This window comes from Drosophila melanogaster, chromosome X, assembly GCF_000001215.4.
Source record: "Drosophila melanogaster chromosome X".
NCBI classification, from domain to species: Eukaryota; Metazoa; Arthropoda; class Insecta; order Diptera; family Drosophilidae; genus Drosophila; species Drosophila melanogaster.
The window spans coordinates 16,637,542-16,655,060 of record NC_004354.4 but is presented as its reverse complement, the minus strand read 5'-3'; the positions used below and the strand labels follow the sequence as shown (position 1 = coordinate 16,655,060).

Sequence of the window (17,519 nt, the reverse complement as noted above, 5' to 3'; positions counted from 1 at the left end):
TATACTGCCCGTCCCGTCGTGAGTGAGGACATAAACCAAAGCGGCGTTGCTTTTTCATTCGATTCCTTAAAGTAAAGTAAACATCAAAACATCAAGCATAAGCAAGTCAGCATTTAACAAGCGAACGTCCTGCGAGAGCAACAGACTGAAAGCGCACTGATTGATAAGATTAACGCCATTGCAACCGTTCATAATGCATTCGGCTGGACTACTGATGCTAACCGTGGCTGGATATTTCACATCGGGTATTCCTGGCAATACGGCTTCCTCGGACGTCGCCTACCTGACGCCGGGCACATACATCAATTTGTCGGAGAACATCTTGGGACTGCAGACTCTGCGCACGTTCTGCTATCCGGGTAAACGGCTGACGGTGTCAAGTCTCTTCGAGACTGTGGAGTTCGTCCTGGCCATCGGGAGCGATGATTATTCCCAGTACGGTGGGAAGACGCCGGAGGAGGTGTTGCAGCACTACAAGGACAAGCAATCGCTGTTCAGCATCACCCTGTTCGCGCAGAAGCGCCAGCTGCTGCAGCTCTCGCCCTTCGAGCAGCAGTGCATCGGGATTTCCTCCCGCCAGGCGTACACCGTCATTCTGAATAGCATTCCGCTGGATCTGTGGCGTCTCGCACAGTTCGCCGTCGGCATACTGATCCTCTTCAGCGCCCGGCGGCTAGCAAAGAACAGTGTGTTCTACTATCTGGTCGGCATTGTCATCGGCATATGCGCCTCCCTGCTGGTGGTCATCTATTTGGCCGCCAAACTCTTTCCGCGACGTACCATGATGTATGGCGTCCTAATTGGCGGCTGGACCATTGGCTTCTATGTGATCAAACAGCTGGCGGACAATCTGCGTTTGATTCTGATCACCTACCGCGACCATGTGCTGGGCTATCTGGTGATCACCGGACTGATCTCGTTCCTGGTGCGTAGTCACTTGATATTCCCTTTTGATTAGATAACCCCAGCTAATTGCCTCGATTATTCTACAGATCTGCTATCGCATTGGTCCGCCCAAGAATCCTCGATCGCAAACCATCGTCATGTGGGTGCTGCAGGCCATTGGCGCCGTTATGGCTTACTTCAGCAGCTGGCACACCAGCGCCGTGATCTTCATCATGGTGCTGGTCTTTGTGGCCCACTACTTCCCCATTTCGTGGACGAACCAGATCAAGTTCATGTATCGCCGCCGTTTTCCGCTAAAGAGGCGCATGCTCACCCAGGAGGAGTACGAACAGCAGACGGCCGTGGAGACCTCGAAATCGCTGGCGGACCTGCGCAAGTACGTCAACAGTCCGGAGTGCAAGCAGTGGGCGGTGATGGGCAAACTGCGTGATCCTTTGCGCTTCGCCTCGTTCGCCAATGGAGCACCGCATCTGGACGACGAAGAGATCGAGGACCACTCGCGCACCATCGAGGAGTCCATGGATGCGGCGCCCGAGGAGGAATCAGTGGAGGAACCTGAGGAGGATAAACCAGCGGAGTTACTGCCGCTGCCCAACTCGCAGTTCCGCTATCAACAGGCCGCCCGCAACTCGGAGCCGGAGCCGGAGTCGGAGTCCGATGACAGCGAGGAGGAGGAGTTCTTCGAGCAGGAGGTGGACCTTCGGCAAGTAGTACAATAACGGACGAACAGCTCAACCACAAGGGGAACCACTGATTAGGCTTAATTGAAACCATTGACCACCACGTTCTATGCTGTACCGTTCTGTAAAATTTGTTTGTTTGGTTACCCTTTCTAATATTTGTATAATCACTTGCAGACTGAACGGAAACACACATATTAATACAAATTATATATTTAATTATTCATGACTGGCTAGGAATAAAAACACTTATACACTAATGCATAAGTTTATTTGTTGCAAACATTCCAGGGTACAGCCATCCCGCTCATTTTGGCGGAGCACAGGCGATCGGTAGCCACTGGCAAGCCTCCGATGGCGGCGTGTGCATCTGGCCGGGCAGCATCTTCACCAGACGACGATCGTCGTCGAACTTTTCGGCAGCACAGAGCGTGAGTTCGCGCTGCCGGAAGATGAGTGCGTCGCCCGCGTAGGCGATGGTCCAGGTGCTGGTCGAGGAGCTGGGACTGCCGGAGCGCAGGGCGGCCAAGCGATTGCCCTGGCTGGGATCGACGAAGTAGTACCACTTGAAGAGCTCGCTACGCAGCGTGAAGAGCGGCGTGGAGTGCTGCTCCTGGACGAAGGCGCGTGTCAGGCCCGCGGTATCGGTGAAGTTCTTCTCGCGCCAGGAGAACATCTGCCGCCCATTCAGACCGTAGTTCCACTCGTCCGTTATGGTCGTGTAGATGTACTCGCGATCGGAGCGACTCAGCAGGCAGAATCCCTGCGGATCGAAGAGCAAGTCTAGAACGGGCGGCAGACGTTGGCTCAGTGCCTCCACTCGCTTCTGGAGATCCGCATCGACGCTGGCGTACATGTGATGGCTCCGGATCTTGCTGACCATGTGCGCGACGTTGAACAGGTACGCCTCGCTGCTGTCCTGCATGGCCTGATAGCGCCAGAAGAGCGCCAATTGCGCCTCGATCATCGTGCGAAAGCTGACCTCGTCGCGATCCGCGTACAGTTGCTCCAGCTGCTGCACCAGCTTCTCCAGCGGTCGATGGAAGTACACGTCCTCGATGGCGTGCACCAGAATGTCCCTGACCAGGGCGGGCTCCACACTGGCCGCTATGTACATACCGTATGTCTGAATGCTCTCCTCGGCGTTCAACAGATTGGCCAGCCGCTGGGCCATGAGGGTCCGCAGGTGGCGTCGCACCTCCTGCTGCAGCTCGCAGGCAGATCGACCCGTGGAGCCGCTACTGCACTGCACATCGTCGCGAATATATCCGCCCAGCTGACTGTACAGGCCCTTCACCTTGTCCGTATCGGTGGCGAAGTCGGAGCGAATGGCGCCCCAGATGCTGTGGAATACCTGCAATTTGTCATCGCGACTGGCACTTCGCCGTATGGTAATCTAAGATATAAACCGTGTGTTATTTGTTTTATATTTGAGTGTAACTCGGTGATCTATCACACTTGACTGTTGTCCAAATCGAGTTGCAGGGGCAGAACCTCGCCCACAACGAGTGGAATAGTACATAGAAGCAACTGGAGCAGCTGGATCATCTTGCTGGCCGCTTGTGTTTGCTAACTGGTCAAGCTGAGAGTGTGATTGGAAAGCCATTATTGGCTATCGCCAAACGGCATGAGGTCAGTCCAGGTCCATCTTGATTTGCTTGGCCTGGTCGTCGCTCTTATTCTCTGCATGCGCTCGTTTCTGTCCCACTATGACAACCGACTTGATGCGCTCCGCTAGCTGCTCTATTTCAATGGGATTGAAATTGGGATCGGGACTTGGATTGCGCGGCTTGCGCTCTCTTTTTGGCTTGGGAACTATGTAATTGCGGTAGATATCCTCCAGACGATCCAGCGGCATATCCTTGCCATCGCCCAGAAATATTCGCCTCTGAAATTGTTTTTTAAAATATTTAAGCCAAGTCTTAATTCAAATAAACAAATCACTTTTTCGAGCTGTTCCAACATATCTGCTCGAGATAGGCCCAGGTCCATTTCTTTTATATCATTTTTGTTCTCCATAATAAAACGGTCCCCATCGGCGTATTTAAACAAATTTAATATGACTTCTGAAATTTCAACACAACTTTCGATAACACGAGGCGGTATATGTCAAAACCAAACATTATTCCATAGCTATCGGGAATCGATAGTTTAGCATTCAATACCGTAACCGTAGTATGACCGTAACGATATTCAACAGAATGCATTTGCGAAGCGATACGGTTGGTGAGACCAATAGATGTGGCCATGTAATGTGAAACTTTACAACACTTTCGGCGGTATATTTGAATTTCTAAATTGAAATTCTACATCTATCATCCATTTTTAAATCGAATATTAAATAAAAGAAATACCCATTTTATTTTAAAAGCTTTATATGCTGCATTTTGTACCAATTACATATCAAATCAAAAAATCTAAGATTTCAGCACTATAATCTAAAAAACATTACTTTAACTGCGCCTTTTTTAAAAGGTTAATTTTATCTTGAATTTCAGTTTCGAAATGAAAAACTTTCCCGTGCTGATTCATTCCGTAGGCAAATCGACTTAATCACAATATTGGGTCAGTAACATAGCCAATATGCAAGCTCAGCGATTTTCTCGCATCACACTTCGTTTATTTATTTTGCTATTTGCAGACGTGATGACGGTGTTATTGAATGGAATACGCCGGCGTATTTGAAATGTTTAACTGGTTTTTCTCCCTCTTAAAGGTCGATTGCACCACAAACTGTAAATATAAGCCACACCTGAGCAACGTGGAATCCAAATTAAAATTAGTTTTCATACTAATTATTAGCACCAAAGACGTGACAAGAAGGCAGAATACTTCAAATCGACTATAATCATGCATTCTTGCAGTTAAGCAAATCCACATCCTGAAGTATCAATTATAACCAGCAAATGCACATGTGAGACCCACTGTGCCAGTGGCTAATTTGCATACAAAAGGGGATAAGTGGACAAACTGCTGGAGGTGGCGATAGAAGATTGTGATTTCAGTTCCACGACGACAAAGGTTTAATCCACTTGGGGAGTCATCGCAGCCTGAAGTGGGTCACCATTACAACAATGCCAATCCGCAGGAGCAACCCTAATGAGTCGGCCACCAATTGAAAGACATTCGCTATTAGCCGGGTTCTTTGTTTGGTTTGTTCGTTTTCATTGATATTTGCCAAAAAGCTTTATTGTACGCTATGTAAATATAAATAGTTTAGTAGTAGTTTGCTCAATGGCAATACCCATTTGCTGACATCGTTATTCGTGTTTATTGTGTATACTATTGCGGGTGTATTGTTTGTGAATATCGGGGTATCTTGTGTATATCTATCCTATATATCTATGCATGTACATTGCTGCACATTAATGCCAAGTTTCAGTTTCGGTTTCATTTAATTGCCATTTCAGACAATTTTGTTCCGCATGTTTATCTATAAAATGTTCCCGCTCGACGCCATAAATTAATAGCAAACAGAGGCGTCGGATGGAGGGGCATGCGGAGGGAGGCCTCCAAAAGCGATTTATTGATATATTCCTCCTTACGAATGCCATACATTATATGATAATTAACGTTAAAATACTCTTCCTCTCGTTGGAAATCGTTCGAAATTGGCTTTTGAGGGCGTGGAGCAGCTGACTTAGTGGGCATTTTGCCTTGCAGACTTGTTCGATTGTTTTAGTGATTTAGTTTTAAAGATTTAGATTTAGTTAATATTAATATCTGCTATCTGGTGTGTATAAGGACTAAGACTTAGTGGCTATTCGTTGTGGAGTTCGAGTTAACAATCGTTGTTTATGCACATTTTCATTTAAATGTACATATATATATATATTTTTTATATCAATTGCTTAGCCAATATGGTGTGTACAAAATACGTTTATATACAATAGTCAATAGTTAATAGTTAGTTAGTATCAAAATGTAAAATCTATGTTGGTATAAAGTATTCGCTGCCTTTGTCTCAGTCATTCGATAATTTCATATTCGATTCGTTGCTTAGATCAAGATAACTAAATAAGCTACATAGAAAATACGCAGTAATATGTACACATATGTAAATAAATATATATATACATATATGTTAGTCAATCATATATATATATATATATATAAATGTAATCACTCATTCTCAGTATGATCGCTCTTTAGTTCGGGGAGAATTACTTTTGGCCTGAACACTTTGGAAGTTCTACTACATAATACAATTGTCACTCAAGCACGTTGAACGTGCCATCGTAACTTGAGCAATAAATTAATATTAGTTAATTACAAAAAAAAAAATTAAATAAATCTTATGAGAAATAATAATTGTACTGCATTGTAGTTTCTGCGTTTTCAAGAGCTAAAATACATAAAAATACGTTTGTAATTGGGAGGGGGAATACATCTCAAACTTGGAGTTTCTAAACAGGATGCAGGACAACTGCACTGCTTGCATTGACAAATGCACATGCGTGTGTGTGTGTGTGTGCGCGCGCGCACCGTTTTATCCTTTTTTTTTTATTTTAGCGCGCTTTCATTTTGAACCATTTAACCTTGATCGCTGCGTATCGTTGAACTTTCGATGATCAATTTGATTGTTTCCGCCTATCAATGTGTGTGTATAACGATTTTGTTTATGCCCTGAAGTAAATAAATTTCAATTGTTTACACTAGACGTAAAAAAAAAATATACAATTTTTCGGTTGAAAAACATTATGGGGCAAACATAAAAATAGTTCCAGTCAGCGGTTTTCGTCCAGTATTCTCGTAGTAAAGTGCAAATAAAAAAAAGTGATTAGGCAATAAAAACGTCAAAGGCACACACACACACACACCCACACATAAAGAACTGAATGCAAGCAGTGTCATACGAAAATGCCAATCAGAAGCAGCTAATTTAAATGTTAAACATCCGATATGTGCATGCATGTGTGTGTGTGTTTGTGTGTGGTGCGCCTGCTGTTTTTCTCACACTTGAGATTTGAGTAAAAAAAAAAAAACCAGAGCAACGCGATCTAAACTAAACAACAAAAGTGCCTCAACAGAAAATTCCTTGTGGTTGCCACACACATACATACAGCCAGATGCACACACATAAAGCCCTCGTGTTTTTATTTCTGTTGGCTAAAAGTGCTTAAAAGAAAGAAAGAGCCACAATAGCGCTGCTTTGTTTTGTCTAGGCTGAATTCCTGTTTCGTTATGCTGCACATTCCATTTCGCAACACTGACCGGAGTGTCCAATTAGAACGTGTTAATGTGACCCGAACTGCTTTACCGTTATTCTGCGATACGATGCGATGCGATGCGATGCGATGCTATGCGATTATGATGATGATGATGAATAAAATAATACGTTTCTTTTGTGCGCTGGCTTAAATTGAAGTTGAATACTGGCATACTGAGTACGTTTTGTTCCCCAGCGGTTGTTGGCCGATTTCAAAATCACGCGCAAGTCGCTTGCACACACACACAACCACACACACACTCATTCGCTCGTACACTCGCACAATTAGCTGGTCAGCTTGGTTTTGTTGCTGCGATTGCGCAAGTGTGTGCCGCGCTCGTCTCGAAACTCCAGCTTTGGCAGCGTTTTTTTTTCGTGTTTTTTCCATTCTTTCTTTCTTATTTCTGAGCTGCCCATTGCCATTATTTCGCTCGCTCGAGGTCTGGACTTTTGTATCCGGGCCTGACTTTCGCATTGTCGCTCGTCGTCTCAGTTGTCTGCAAAAAAAAAAATAAGAAAGAAAAGGGGCACAAATAAGTACAAATTTTCATATGATATGCGTGCGCATGTGGGTACAGTGCACTCAAGACATTAGTACTTAGAAGCAGTGTTGAAAATGGCTATAGTTCATGGACTTGCAGTCTTAGTTTACACTGCTAAATAAATAAAACAACAGAGAGATCTAAAAGTAATATTGATCAGTAAACCAATTTGACTACTTTTCCAACTACCCTTAGCGGAAACTTTGTTCTTTTCATTTTTCTTAGCTGAAACATTTGCGGCTTACTCATGATCTGTTTAGATTTCCAGGCATCGCGTAATCAGGAATTCTGAGATTTATTTTGATTTCAAATTCTTGCGAAAAGGTGGCATTTGCGCGATATGATTTGAGGTGTGAACTGCTGCCAGATGAAATACTTATTATTTGCCAATGAAATTCATGTACCAAACGCAATGCTATGCTTTTATAGGAACTGCCAAGATATTTTCGCACCATTCAAGGACCGAGGTAATTATTATCCATCTCAGAGCTATTGCATTAACCGCAACTGTGGATGCATGACAACAATGCCCCCTACTTCGCTTCCTTCGGCCTCCAACGAGGAATCCGATGTCGACCGACTCAGCAGGCAAAAATTAAAAAAAAAAAAAGAAATAATAATAATGCCCTGCGTAAAATGTAAATGGGCCAGAGTGCAATTATAAGTTGAAAAACTGCAGAACGTTCAAATTAAAAATTGCCGCTAAACTCAAATTAACGCAGAGCATGTGTGCGTGTGCCGCTGCGATTGCGTCTGGAGTTGGACATTAAGTATTCTTATTGCGAAATTTGTGCCAATTTGCGTGGCGGAGTCAACAGGAAGGAATTCATTACGCTGCCAAGCTGCCAAGTGTTGCAAACTTTTGAAATGTCAGCGAACTAGGCAGATAAAAGCTGACCCAGAAACGCAAAAGATTCAGTTGCACTAGGAAGTACAGGTCACGTTCGGAAACAATCTATATTTATGCAACTGCGAATATTATTATAATCGAAATGCCAACGAGCATGGGTCACTGGCATTCTATGATGAAATTAGTAATCATTTCATGTTTCGTCGTGTCAAACAATTAGGTAATGCGCTAATAAATACTAGAACAATAAGCGAAATCACTTAATTATTAAATGTTGATGGAGATAAAAAAAAAAAAAAAAAAGTGGAACTCAAGCGTGTCCGAGCTTTTAGTTATCTCAACAAGCTGGAAATAGCTGAATAGTTTAACGCTGTGTGCTTATGATGATTACTCCGCTTGGTTACCAAAAAAGATAATCAGTGAAATGGCTAATGAAAGAAAGTGTTTTTTGGGCGATGCCAAAAGTAATAGTAGGGAAACTTTCGTTTTTAGTTTTTGGCACACAATCATTTTTTCCGAAGGAAAAGCATTTTCCCTGCTCAATTTGTTAGTCATATTTTCAAGTCAAATAGTTTAAATGCTCTTTAATAAGCGGTATTGCATATCAGCTTAGCTTACAGCTTGTACGGCGCTCTAATTCCCAACTGGTTTTAGCCCATATAGCATTAGCATTTTCGCACTGATGTGACCCCATGTGATCCCATAATGATAGCTTGAAACGCATTACTGCATCGATTCCGGCGCATTTCTGCCGCATCTTCCCTCCCTTGCATTGTGCATCTGGACCATTTCAGTTGACAAACGAGCAACGCATCCAATTTCGCTGCATTTTTGCACCGTCGCGTTGTGATGAGCGTGACGTGGACACGCTGCTCTGGGATTATGTAGATGAACACAAATGGCACGGCAGCTGCAGTTGCAGTTGCAGATGCATTTCGGGTTGCCTTCGAAGTTGCAGTTTGCAGTTTGCAGTCTGCAGTTGGCAAATGCATGCAGGTCACAGTTTTAAGCCGACTGACTGCCCCTTTTTTTTTTAGTCTGATTACGAGTGTTGCGTGTGCCAGCCACAATTTCAGATTTCCACAATTTCAGATTTCAGATTTCATGTTTCTGTTTTCGGTTTTCAGCTTTTCAGGGGCCAGGCCATTTAACTCGGTTGCGCAATCTCATCGAATGGGCCCATGGGCCAAAAACCCACTGTTTGTTTTGTTTTCTCTTTCGTTTGGGCAAAACCTCTGATTCCAACACGGACCTACACACAAGCGAATGGCAGACAGACAGCACATCTGTTCACCCGGACAGACACGCATCCCAAAAAGTATGACGCGATCAGGGCCCAAAAAAAAAAATAAAAAATAAAAGTAAAAAGTAACAAACAATAAAACGCGAGGGCAAAGAATTAACTGCCACCAGCAGCTGTCATATTCGAAAATGTTACAAACTGAAGTAATTACACATTTTCCATACGCCTTTGTGCAATGCAAACCAATGTTTCTTGGGCTCTAATAACAAAAACATGGCCTAAACAAAGCAGCATTTGTTGTTAATATAGAGAAACAGAAACTTCATTGATTAGTTTCTTTCATTAATGTTGCTATCAACATGCAGTGCATACAAAAAAAAAGTTTTTTTTTATTGTTAAATCCTTATCTTTTCATTGGAACATTAAGCCACCAGTTTAATGCTAGATTTCAAGTTGCCCTGTTTTTTTTTTAGTGCCCGAAAATGGAATTATTGTTTTTCAAAACTTTATGATCGCCGCACAGAGGTTTCTTTTTAGATAATTGTAGATTGTGCCGAGTTCGAGACCTGTCCGCATGTTTGCCATTGGATCATTTGGGAGATGTGTCAAAACCACTCGAGGCGACCAAACTAACAAACTAACAAACTAACAAAGTAACAAGTAAATAAGTAAATGGGCCGAAATCCAAACAAGACGATGGTGTGTTGTGTGCTTATCACCATCACCATCGCCATCGTCGCCGGTGAGTCCAATTTAAACTCGATTTTCCCTTACGGATTCGGCAACACACATTTTTTGAATCCAACCGATACGGATGCCAGCAACGATTTCCATTATCTTCGCTTGCGTGTGTGTCAAGGGTTGCGCTGATTACTTTATGGCCATGTGGAAATGTGGAAATCGACAGGAAATTCAAAAATCGAATTCGCCCGGCCCGGCGTCAGAGTTTTCCGATGAAAAACATAACGGCACACAGCGGCAACATTTTCATCTTTATGACCATACTCGAACTCAAGTGGTGCACGCGAAATCGTAAACTTGGCGCATGTTGTTAAACAATTTCGGTCATGCAAATGAAGAATATGGTCACTATTTGACCATCGCAGGACGATCTTCTTATCCTACGTAAATACGTAAATTTCCCCCTATAAAACCATAAAACGAAACGAAAACGTGCTAGACTTTTTCAACCGGCGCCTGGTTGGAAAAACGCTCCAGGTAGCCGCAAGTTGTCAGGAAATCTCGAACCCTTAAATTTCATCTGGATAGCGTATAGTCCACATGGGGGGTGTGAGATGAATAGTGTCCTATAGAGAAGGGTATTTTCCAACATGGCCATTGACCGTTGAAACTCCAAAGGTTTTGAATTGAAAAGTTCGTATCGTTTTCCCCCATAGAAAACCAAACTAGTTTCTTTTGTTTTTTATCTTCATATGGTGGTGGTTGGTTCTCGAAAGTTGTCGGCGCATGACAAATTCGGGGTTTCCTATTTGTTTTCACATTTTGTGAATACCTCATTGGTATTTGGGTTAAATCCACAGACAGCGCAATTATCACACTATCTTCTACGACACATATATCGTCCGGACATTTTTGGTTATATACCGGAAAATTCAGCTAATGTGTCAATTCAATTTACACGGATTCTAAATCATTTTCGAGTTAATTTAAGACCCTCTATTTAGCACGCTATTTTTGAAAGACTAAAACTTAATAAGAAACTTAGGTTCTTGGGTCCAAATACCAAACCTTCCACCGATTGAAGTCTATTGAAGCTAAAGCTGCTTAGTGATATTGAAGTGGCCCCACCTGTACATACGTGCGCTTTATAGGATCGAAACTGCTGCGATGCATGGCGTAACCGGCGAGCAAACAGCCAGCCAGCCAGCCAGCCAGCTCATTGAGATACTTTGCATTCCCGGCTGGGCCCTAAAGCCCATTAAGGCCGATAAGTCTATCAGCAAGTGTGTGTGTGTGTGTGTGTGTGCTTAAAGCCGCGTTTTGTAAGCCACTTGGCAAACTGCGCTGGGAGTGGGAACAGCAGGCGCTTTGTTTGCGCGCTGGCAAACAGAGCTATCTCTTTACAAGCACACTTCATTGGCTATCGGGTGTTCAACTTACGTTTAGCAAATGGTCTCCATTTTGACGATGGGTGCGACGGGGGCAATGGGAGCCTTCTCCGGTACCTCATCCTCCGCCGGATTGCTGGGCATGTGAGTGGCGGTCGTGTTGGTTGTCGTGGTGGTGGTGGTGGTGTTCTGTGTAATCTCCGTGCCGCCGGCCATCGAGGGCAAACCCTGCGAGCTGCTCGAATGCTGGACACCGTTGGTCGTATTGGTGATGTCATGACGCAATCGCGGACAGAAGATCCTGCGGCAGGCGGTCCACACCTGCGGCTGGCAGCCCACCACGATGAAGATGAAGACGCCTTGCAGGGCGTTGATCAGGTCGGTGAAGAACCATACGCCATGCGGTCCACCCACTAGCCAGGACAGAATGTCCGCTATCCAGGTGACACCCATAACGACGACTAGCTTCAGGCAGACGCGTCCCAGGGCGGACTTCTCCGATGAGGACTTGACATCGTCCCGTTTCCACAGGCCGCACGTCAACTGATGGGTGGTGGACACGAAGAGCGCTATATTGGCGCACAGCAGCAGGCCAATGGGTCCGTAGAAGTAGGCGAAGATCGAGAGATTGCGATTGTCGAACCAGCAGTAGAGCTGTCCGAATCCCGGACGCAGTAGCGTCGTCTCCGGCAGCTGGTCCACGCAGGCGGCCACGAAGGTGATAAGCAGAGGACCGCCCCAAGCGTACAGGGAGTACAGATAGCGACGCAGTGCCTCCTGATTGCGTTCCAACGAACTGGGCCGAAAGTCCCGGAACGTCCACCAGATGTTGAAGCACATGGTGTTCAGCCAAAAGAAGGCGGCCAGAAAGAAGAACTGCATGGTGATAGCAAGCGTATGGCAGGCGGCACTGCCCGGCTGCAGGCTGGAGCTCAGCTCCTCGATGGCCAGCAGTATTTTGCCGAATAGCAAGCAGGTGACATAGCAGATTTGGCAGCGCCAATGAAGCGCATGATGCACAGCGGGCAGCAGGAAGCCGGCCACCAAAGTGGCGGACAGGAAGACAATGGACACAAGTATGCCACCAGTCAGGACGGCCTTCTGCAGATTCTGGCCATTGGCCTGCTCGATGGTGCCTCCAATGGAGCCGTCGTGGATGCCGGCTCCTGCCGCGGAGCTAAACAAATGCTGGCAGGCTATGATCTTCACCTCGCCCTCGCGCTGCGTGTGCTCCAGGCAGTATTGTCCGGCGCTGAGGTTCTTGTGCGGCAACTGGAGCATGGCCGTGTTCCGATCCAGCTTGGCATCCTGCCAATCACCGGCAATGGAGTAGCCACCGGGTTGGCCACAGTCGGGCAGGCCGTAGCTAGTCTGATAGCTGCCCTCCGGTAGCTGCGGCGACAATCGCAGCAGTCCATCGACGGCTGCCTGATGGTTGGGCTGCAGATCGCAGTTCTGGAGCTGCGTGTTATAGCTGCCCCACTTGCCGCAGCACTTGCTCAGTCGCAGGCTAGCCTTGGGCGGCTCCTGCTGCACGAGAGGATTGGCTGCATAATCGGGATCCTCCAGAGCATTGATCGGCTGACTGTCGTTCAAGCAAACGACGGCCACCTCCCAGTCGACACAGTAATCCGACGGCTGGACCATTAGAGCGCGTTCCCGCACATAGAGCGTGCCATTGGGAAAGAGCATCACATTGGCTCCGCGGCTGCGAAAGATCTCCGTCGTCTGGTCCTTTCGGCACGTGGGTCTCGTATTGGGCAGGAACTTCAAGAATCGCGGACTGGCGCCATGGGGCTCGAAGAAGCGCTGCTGCTGCACCAAGTACACCATGGGCAGCCACAGGGCTTCGCTGCCGGCGATGCAGGTGCCATCGTTCAGATACTCGCCCGAATGGCAGCACTTGTTGAGCTTCACGGTGGGCGGCGGCGATGGACGTGGCGGGGCGGCCGGTGGTGGCGACATCTCCTCGATGGCCAAACTCATCGACACAAGCGTCTGCAGCAGGATGACGGTCGTCAGTAGGCCACATGGCCTGATGAACTGGTTGCTGCTGGCAGCTCTGCTACTCCGACTCCTGTCCATCGTTAGCTCACTCGTCAAGATCTGTGTGGATTTCAGGTTCTCTTGTCTCTTGGCCTCAATTTGCAATTTATGTGGCTATGTACTACACATAGCTTTAGCTATGCTGTTTTTCTTTTGATTTTGCGTTCCGTTTCGCTTCGTCGAATAGCACTTTTCACTTTTCCTCTCTTTCGTTGGCAAATGGAAAATCAGAAAATGCTGAATTTCACCGCCGCAAGTTGGGCAAACAAACACCGAAAATCGTTAAGTAAACAACACACGCTGCGCTGCGTTCGATTTCGAATGCATTCCAATATAAAATAGAGTTGTCAGCGAATCATGTATTTATCACAATATCACATTCTTATCGTTGCGTTTTCATTGCGTGCTTGTGCGCCAAGGCTTTTCAGTCAGTCTCCGTTTTCAGTCGTAAACACGGCGCGCGGTGTGTAAAAAAAAATATATGCACGATTTGCGCTCCGATTTTAACGCGCATCAGACTTTTCCTCGCGTTTTTTTCGAAATACTATCGTCGATCAGGGGGGCGGGGATTTTATACGGGTGCCTGGGCGAGTGTGACCCTGTGCGATGCCGAAATACCTGTAGCCGGGGTCACACTGCAGCGCAGATCTGCGCTAACCACAAAATAGCCTTTTCACACGGCCGCTACAAGTCGCGTTGATGCGGTATGTTCGCACTGCCTGAAGTAGGGAGGCATATATAAAAAAAATGTCAGCTTCTCTTTCAAGAATCGATTTCAGCAAACAAAATTGGTTAAATAAACTAAGGATTAATGTTTTTTTTTATTTATACTAACCGTTAATAAAAAGTGTGAAAGATCGTTTATGCGGATGCGACGTCTGTTTAAATAAATCGTTTTGCCATTAATAGAATACTGTCATTTACCACTCCTTGTATATATGTTTTTATATTGCGATTTAGAAGGATTATTCCTATGTTATTTGCTATTTGAAAATTTCATTTATGTGAGCACTTAAAAGCCAGCGAATTTGGCGGAAAAATATTTTTCCCGCCCGAAAGTGTGACCAGTTGGTAGAGTGACCAAGACGATAGTATAGCTCCAATCAATAGTGACATCTCTAGCTTGCGGTCCGCGTTTTTACTTAATTTTCCCATTTTGCGCAAATTAAACCATCAAAATGTCGAAGGCCCATCCCCCAGAGGTGAAAAAGTAAGTGCAACCCATGTGGGAAAAAGATAGCGCTCCATAAATGCAATTAACAATACAACTTGCAGATACATGGACAAGCGCATGATGCTGAAACTGAACGGCGGACGCGCGGTGACCGGTATTTTGCGAGGCTTCGATCCCTTCATGAACGTGGTCCTGGACGACACGGTGGAGGAGTGCAAGGACAACACGAAGAACAACATCGGCATGGTGGTAAGATGCGCAGCATACCCTGCCATAAACTATCGACTCACTCGTTTTTCCCACCTGGCCAGGTTATCCGCGGCAACAGCATCGTCATGGTGGAGGCCCTGGACAGGGTCTAGCACCCGCCTCGGAACCCGATCTCGTCGAGCATCGTTAGCCGTAGTGCTTAGTCTTAAGGCTCCGTAACATTCATAGTCAGAAGAAACACACAAACTCTTGAATAAATTCTATAACAAAGATACCCCTTTTTGAACTGACAATTTATATGAGCAGTTTGGAAAATAAGTCGAAAATATTTAATAATATTGCGTACTTTGTGGATTTACTGCATTGGGAACTTGAGTCGGAAGATTGCCACTTTAAATGACGTCGCCAAGACTAGCAAATGTATTTTCCAAGAAATGCAAACACAGATAGCTTTACACATAATTGGTTTCCAAATCAATTTTTGTGCCTTTGATTTTATACAAATGCTTGGCTTCTTGATTTCTTTGTTAATTTAACTTATTTTCGGCTATTAGTGCCTTACTTGTTGAAAGATTTTGGCCATCTCCTTTTGAATTTGTATAACAATGTTCGATCGACAAAATAAAAGGCTACGTCTTTTTAGTCTTCAATCAATGCAAGAAGTTTACTTCAAGTATATCAGAAAGTTCTTTATCCGCAGATTTTATTTGTCGAAATGGAATAGAAAACAAGACACAATATATATTGAAGCAAGGCAGCTCCACCATTTCACCAAAAAGGGAATGATTTAAATCTAAAGATTAACCTTACCAAGTCCGCATGACTAAATTTCAATGAACTATGCTGTCGCACATGAGCAGTGTGTATAGATATAAAATGTTTATTTCTGCAAGGCAAGCAACCACTTAGCACATGGATTGTTAATGAAACTATGCACCTTCTAAGGGCAGAATACCAAACTGATACTGATAGTTTAGCAATAGAAGGAAAGCCATTAACAATGTGAAGGCTCGGTAAAAGTATAAATTGGCTAGTTAATTACGCCAAATGTAGCTGTTGTCCACATTGTTCTTCGCACATGCATATTACTAATATGAGCAGCATCCTGATAAATCTACCACTTTTTTACATTGCCAAGAGGAGCTATTCTATTCCCCTGTTTACAGACCGCATAAAAAATGTTTCTAGCATTCGAAGAACGCATGTTTCGTAGACTTTTACAAATTGTGGTTGGTTTTATTTTCTCATCTCTCTCGTGCAAACAAAAAGCGCTTACAATAGAAGTCTAAAAATGCGTTTTTTAGAATTCGAAGGGGCGCCGTGTGATTACTTGGAAATAACAATGGGCCCGGTCTGCTTGGCGGCATCGCGCTGCTTGAACACGATCTGGTTAGCAATACGGTCCAGATCACGCTGTCCAATGGAGCTCAGTTTGCGACCACCGTCCGGGTGCTTCTCGACCAAACGGGCGTGCTCCAAGGCCTGCAGAGCCTTGCGGGCAGCACCGTCGGCGGCGCGGCAGAAGTGCGAGGGGTGGACACCGTTGCGCTTGCGTCCGCCGTAGATCTTGGTGATCGAACCGACTCCAGCGGGACTGCGGTGGTACAGATGGCGCAGGATCGAGGCGCAACGCACATAGAACCAGTCGGGATCGTAGGGCGCCAGCTCCTTGAATTTGGCGGTCTTGACGATGTCCATCTGGTCGGGCACCTTCAACTTGCCAGTCCTATTTGGTTTTTTTCGTGTTTTTTTTTTTTTTTTTGGGGGGGGATAAACAAATGGATTGTGAGGTTATGTGGTGGAAATATACTTGATGTTCAGTACTCACTTCTTCAAGAAGACGGCGACCGCCTTGGTAACCGCGTGCTGGTCAATATCCTTCACTGTGACGCCTGGCATCTGCGGGCAGAACGGGAAAAACAAATGGGGAATCTATTACAATGCTGCCAAAAACACGTTGTCGCGATTTCCACGATTCTCTCACAGACACACTCTTTCTCTCTCTCTCTCTCCCTCGCACACACACATGCACGGGCACAACAAAAAATTGCCAGCCGAAGTTTTAACCCGAAAAAAGCTGTCCTTTCGTGTTTACGGCCGGCCCATTGTGTCATTTGCCACTTGGCGTGGGCTCTTTCATTGAATTTCACCCATTCAAAACATAAAAAAAAAGATAATTCACTTGAAAAGAATTCGTGCACAACCTTTCTCGTTAAAGTCAACCGGAAAAAAGAACAAGGCGCGTGAAGTTGGCTGCGGTTAATAGTGCTGGGCCTGCCACCAGCAATAGTATCGATTAATCGAATGCCGGCGCGGCGAACTATCGAAGATTCGGTTAATGATACTCTAACACGTATGTGTTCAATTTATAGTTATTTTTAAAAATATTTAAATTAATGAGCACACCAAGATTATATTATATATTACTTGGCATTTGAAGACCTTGTCTAAACATGCATTTTCGTATTAGTATATTTTCAATGTGGGCAAAGAATGCGTAGTACAATTCATATTTTGCTGTATCACTTTATTCATAAATAACTGCTTTTTATTTTGTTAGCAACCGATTTACATAACTATTCATGAAGCT

General features: G+C 45.1%; 6 protein-coding genes and 1 long non-coding RNA gene across 15 annotated transcripts; 3 read left to right on the top strand and 4 right to left on the bottom strand.

Moving 5' to 3' along the window:
* The first annotated feature begins 45 nt into the window (after positions 1-45).
* Nemp (Nuclear envelope integral membrane protein) lies at positions 46-1,841 on the top strand. The gene is made up of 2 exons (NM_132914.4): positions 46-925; positions 993-1,841. The coding sequence occupies exons 1-2, from the start codon at positions 194-196 to the stop codon at positions 1,623-1,625; spliced, it is 1,365 nt and encodes a 454-aa protein (NP_573142.1). The 5' UTR covers positions 46-193; the 3' UTR covers positions 1,626-1,841.
* On the bottom strand, positions 1,786-3,685 carry CG32573 (uncharacterized protein). 2 transcript variants are annotated; one of them, NM_167529.2, is made up of 3 exons: positions 3,531-3,685; positions 3,045-3,474; positions 1,786-2,982 (listed from the first exon to the last, which is right to left on the bottom strand). In NM_167529.2, exons 2-3 carry the CDS (start codon positions 3,132-3,134, stop codon positions 1,894-1,896), a joined length of 1,179 nt encoding a protein of 392 aa, NP_727997.1. In that variant the 5' UTR covers positions 3,135-3,474; positions 3,531-3,685; the 3' UTR covers positions 1,786-1,893. The 2 variants fall into 2 exon arrangements, with proteins under 2 accessions (NP_727997.1, NP_001162775.1); NM_001169304.1 differs by lacking the exon at positions 3,531-3,685 and having other exon boundaries at positions 3,045-3,179.
* CG42512 (uncharacterized protein) lies at positions 1,786-3,685 on the bottom strand. Of its 2 annotated transcripts, NM_001169305.1 has the most exons (3): positions 3,531-3,685; positions 3,045-3,474; positions 1,786-2,982 (listed from the first exon to the last, which is right to left on the bottom strand). In NM_001169305.1, exons 1-2 carry the CDS (start codon positions 3,576-3,578, stop codon positions 3,220-3,222), a joined length of 303 nt encoding a protein of 100 aa, NP_001162776.1. In that variant the 5' UTR covers positions 3,579-3,685; the 3' UTR covers positions 1,786-2,982; positions 3,045-3,219. The 2 variants fall into 2 exon arrangements, with proteins under 2 accessions (NP_001162776.1, NP_001285341.1); NM_001298412.1 differs by lacking the exon at positions 1,786-2,982 and having other exon boundaries at positions 3,013-3,474.
* A 1,066-nt stretch (positions 3,686-4,751) lies between these two features.
* Positions 4,752-14,093, bottom strand: mthl1 (methuselah-like 1). Of its 2 annotated transcripts, none has more exons than NM_001298411.1 (2): positions 11,552-14,093; positions 4,752-7,292 (listed from the first exon to the last, which is right to left on the bottom strand). In NM_001298411.1, exon 1 carries the CDS (start codon positions 13,582-13,584, stop codon positions 11,554-11,556), a length of 2,031 nt encoding a protein of 676 aa, NP_001285340.1. In that variant the 5' UTR covers positions 13,585-14,093; the 3' UTR covers positions 4,752-7,292; positions 11,552-11,553. The 2 variants fall into 2 exon arrangements, with proteins under 2 accessions (NP_001285340.1, NP_573140.1); NM_132912.2 differs by having other exon boundaries at positions 5,364-7,292.
* lncRNA:CR46147 (long non-coding RNA:CR46147) lies at positions 8,894-9,194 on the top strand. Its single transcript, NR_133532.1, has one exon. It is a non-coding gene; the product is annotated as a long non-coding RNA:CR46147 (long non-coding RNA).
* A 548-nt stretch (positions 14,094-14,641) lies between the features above and the next one.
* Positions 14,642-15,251, top strand: SNRPG (Small nuclear ribonucleoprotein G). 2 transcript variants are annotated; one of them, NM_132911.3, is made up of 3 exons: positions 14,642-14,755; positions 14,821-14,968; positions 15,031-15,251. In NM_132911.3, exons 1-3 carry the CDS (start codon positions 14,724-14,726, stop codon positions 15,079-15,081), a joined length of 231 nt encoding a protein of 76 aa, NP_573139.1. In that variant the 5' UTR covers positions 14,642-14,723; the 3' UTR covers positions 15,082-15,251. The 2 variants fall into 2 exon arrangements, with proteins under 2 accessions (NP_573139.1, NP_001138209.1); NM_001144737.2 differs by having other exon boundaries at positions 15,031-15,200.
* A 560-nt stretch (positions 15,252-15,811) lies between these two features.
* Positions 15,812-17,167, bottom strand: RpS19a (Ribosomal protein S19a). 5 transcript variants are annotated; one of them, NM_001298409.1, is made up of 3 exons: positions 17,134-17,167; positions 16,758-16,828; positions 15,812-16,655 (listed from the first exon to the last, which is right to left on the bottom strand). In NM_001298409.1, exons 2-3 carry the CDS (start codon positions 16,826-16,828, stop codon positions 16,256-16,258), a joined length of 471 nt encoding a protein of 156 aa, NP_001285338.1. In that variant the 5' UTR covers positions 17,134-17,167; the 3' UTR covers positions 15,812-16,255. The 5 variants fall into 5 exon arrangements, with proteins under 5 accessions (NP_001285338.1, NP_727992.1, NP_523376.1 ...); NM_167526.3 differs by having other exon boundaries at positions 16,141-16,655; positions 17,112-17,167; NM_078652.4 differs by having other exon boundaries at positions 16,141-16,655.
* Positions 17,168-17,519: the final 352 nt, after the last annotated feature.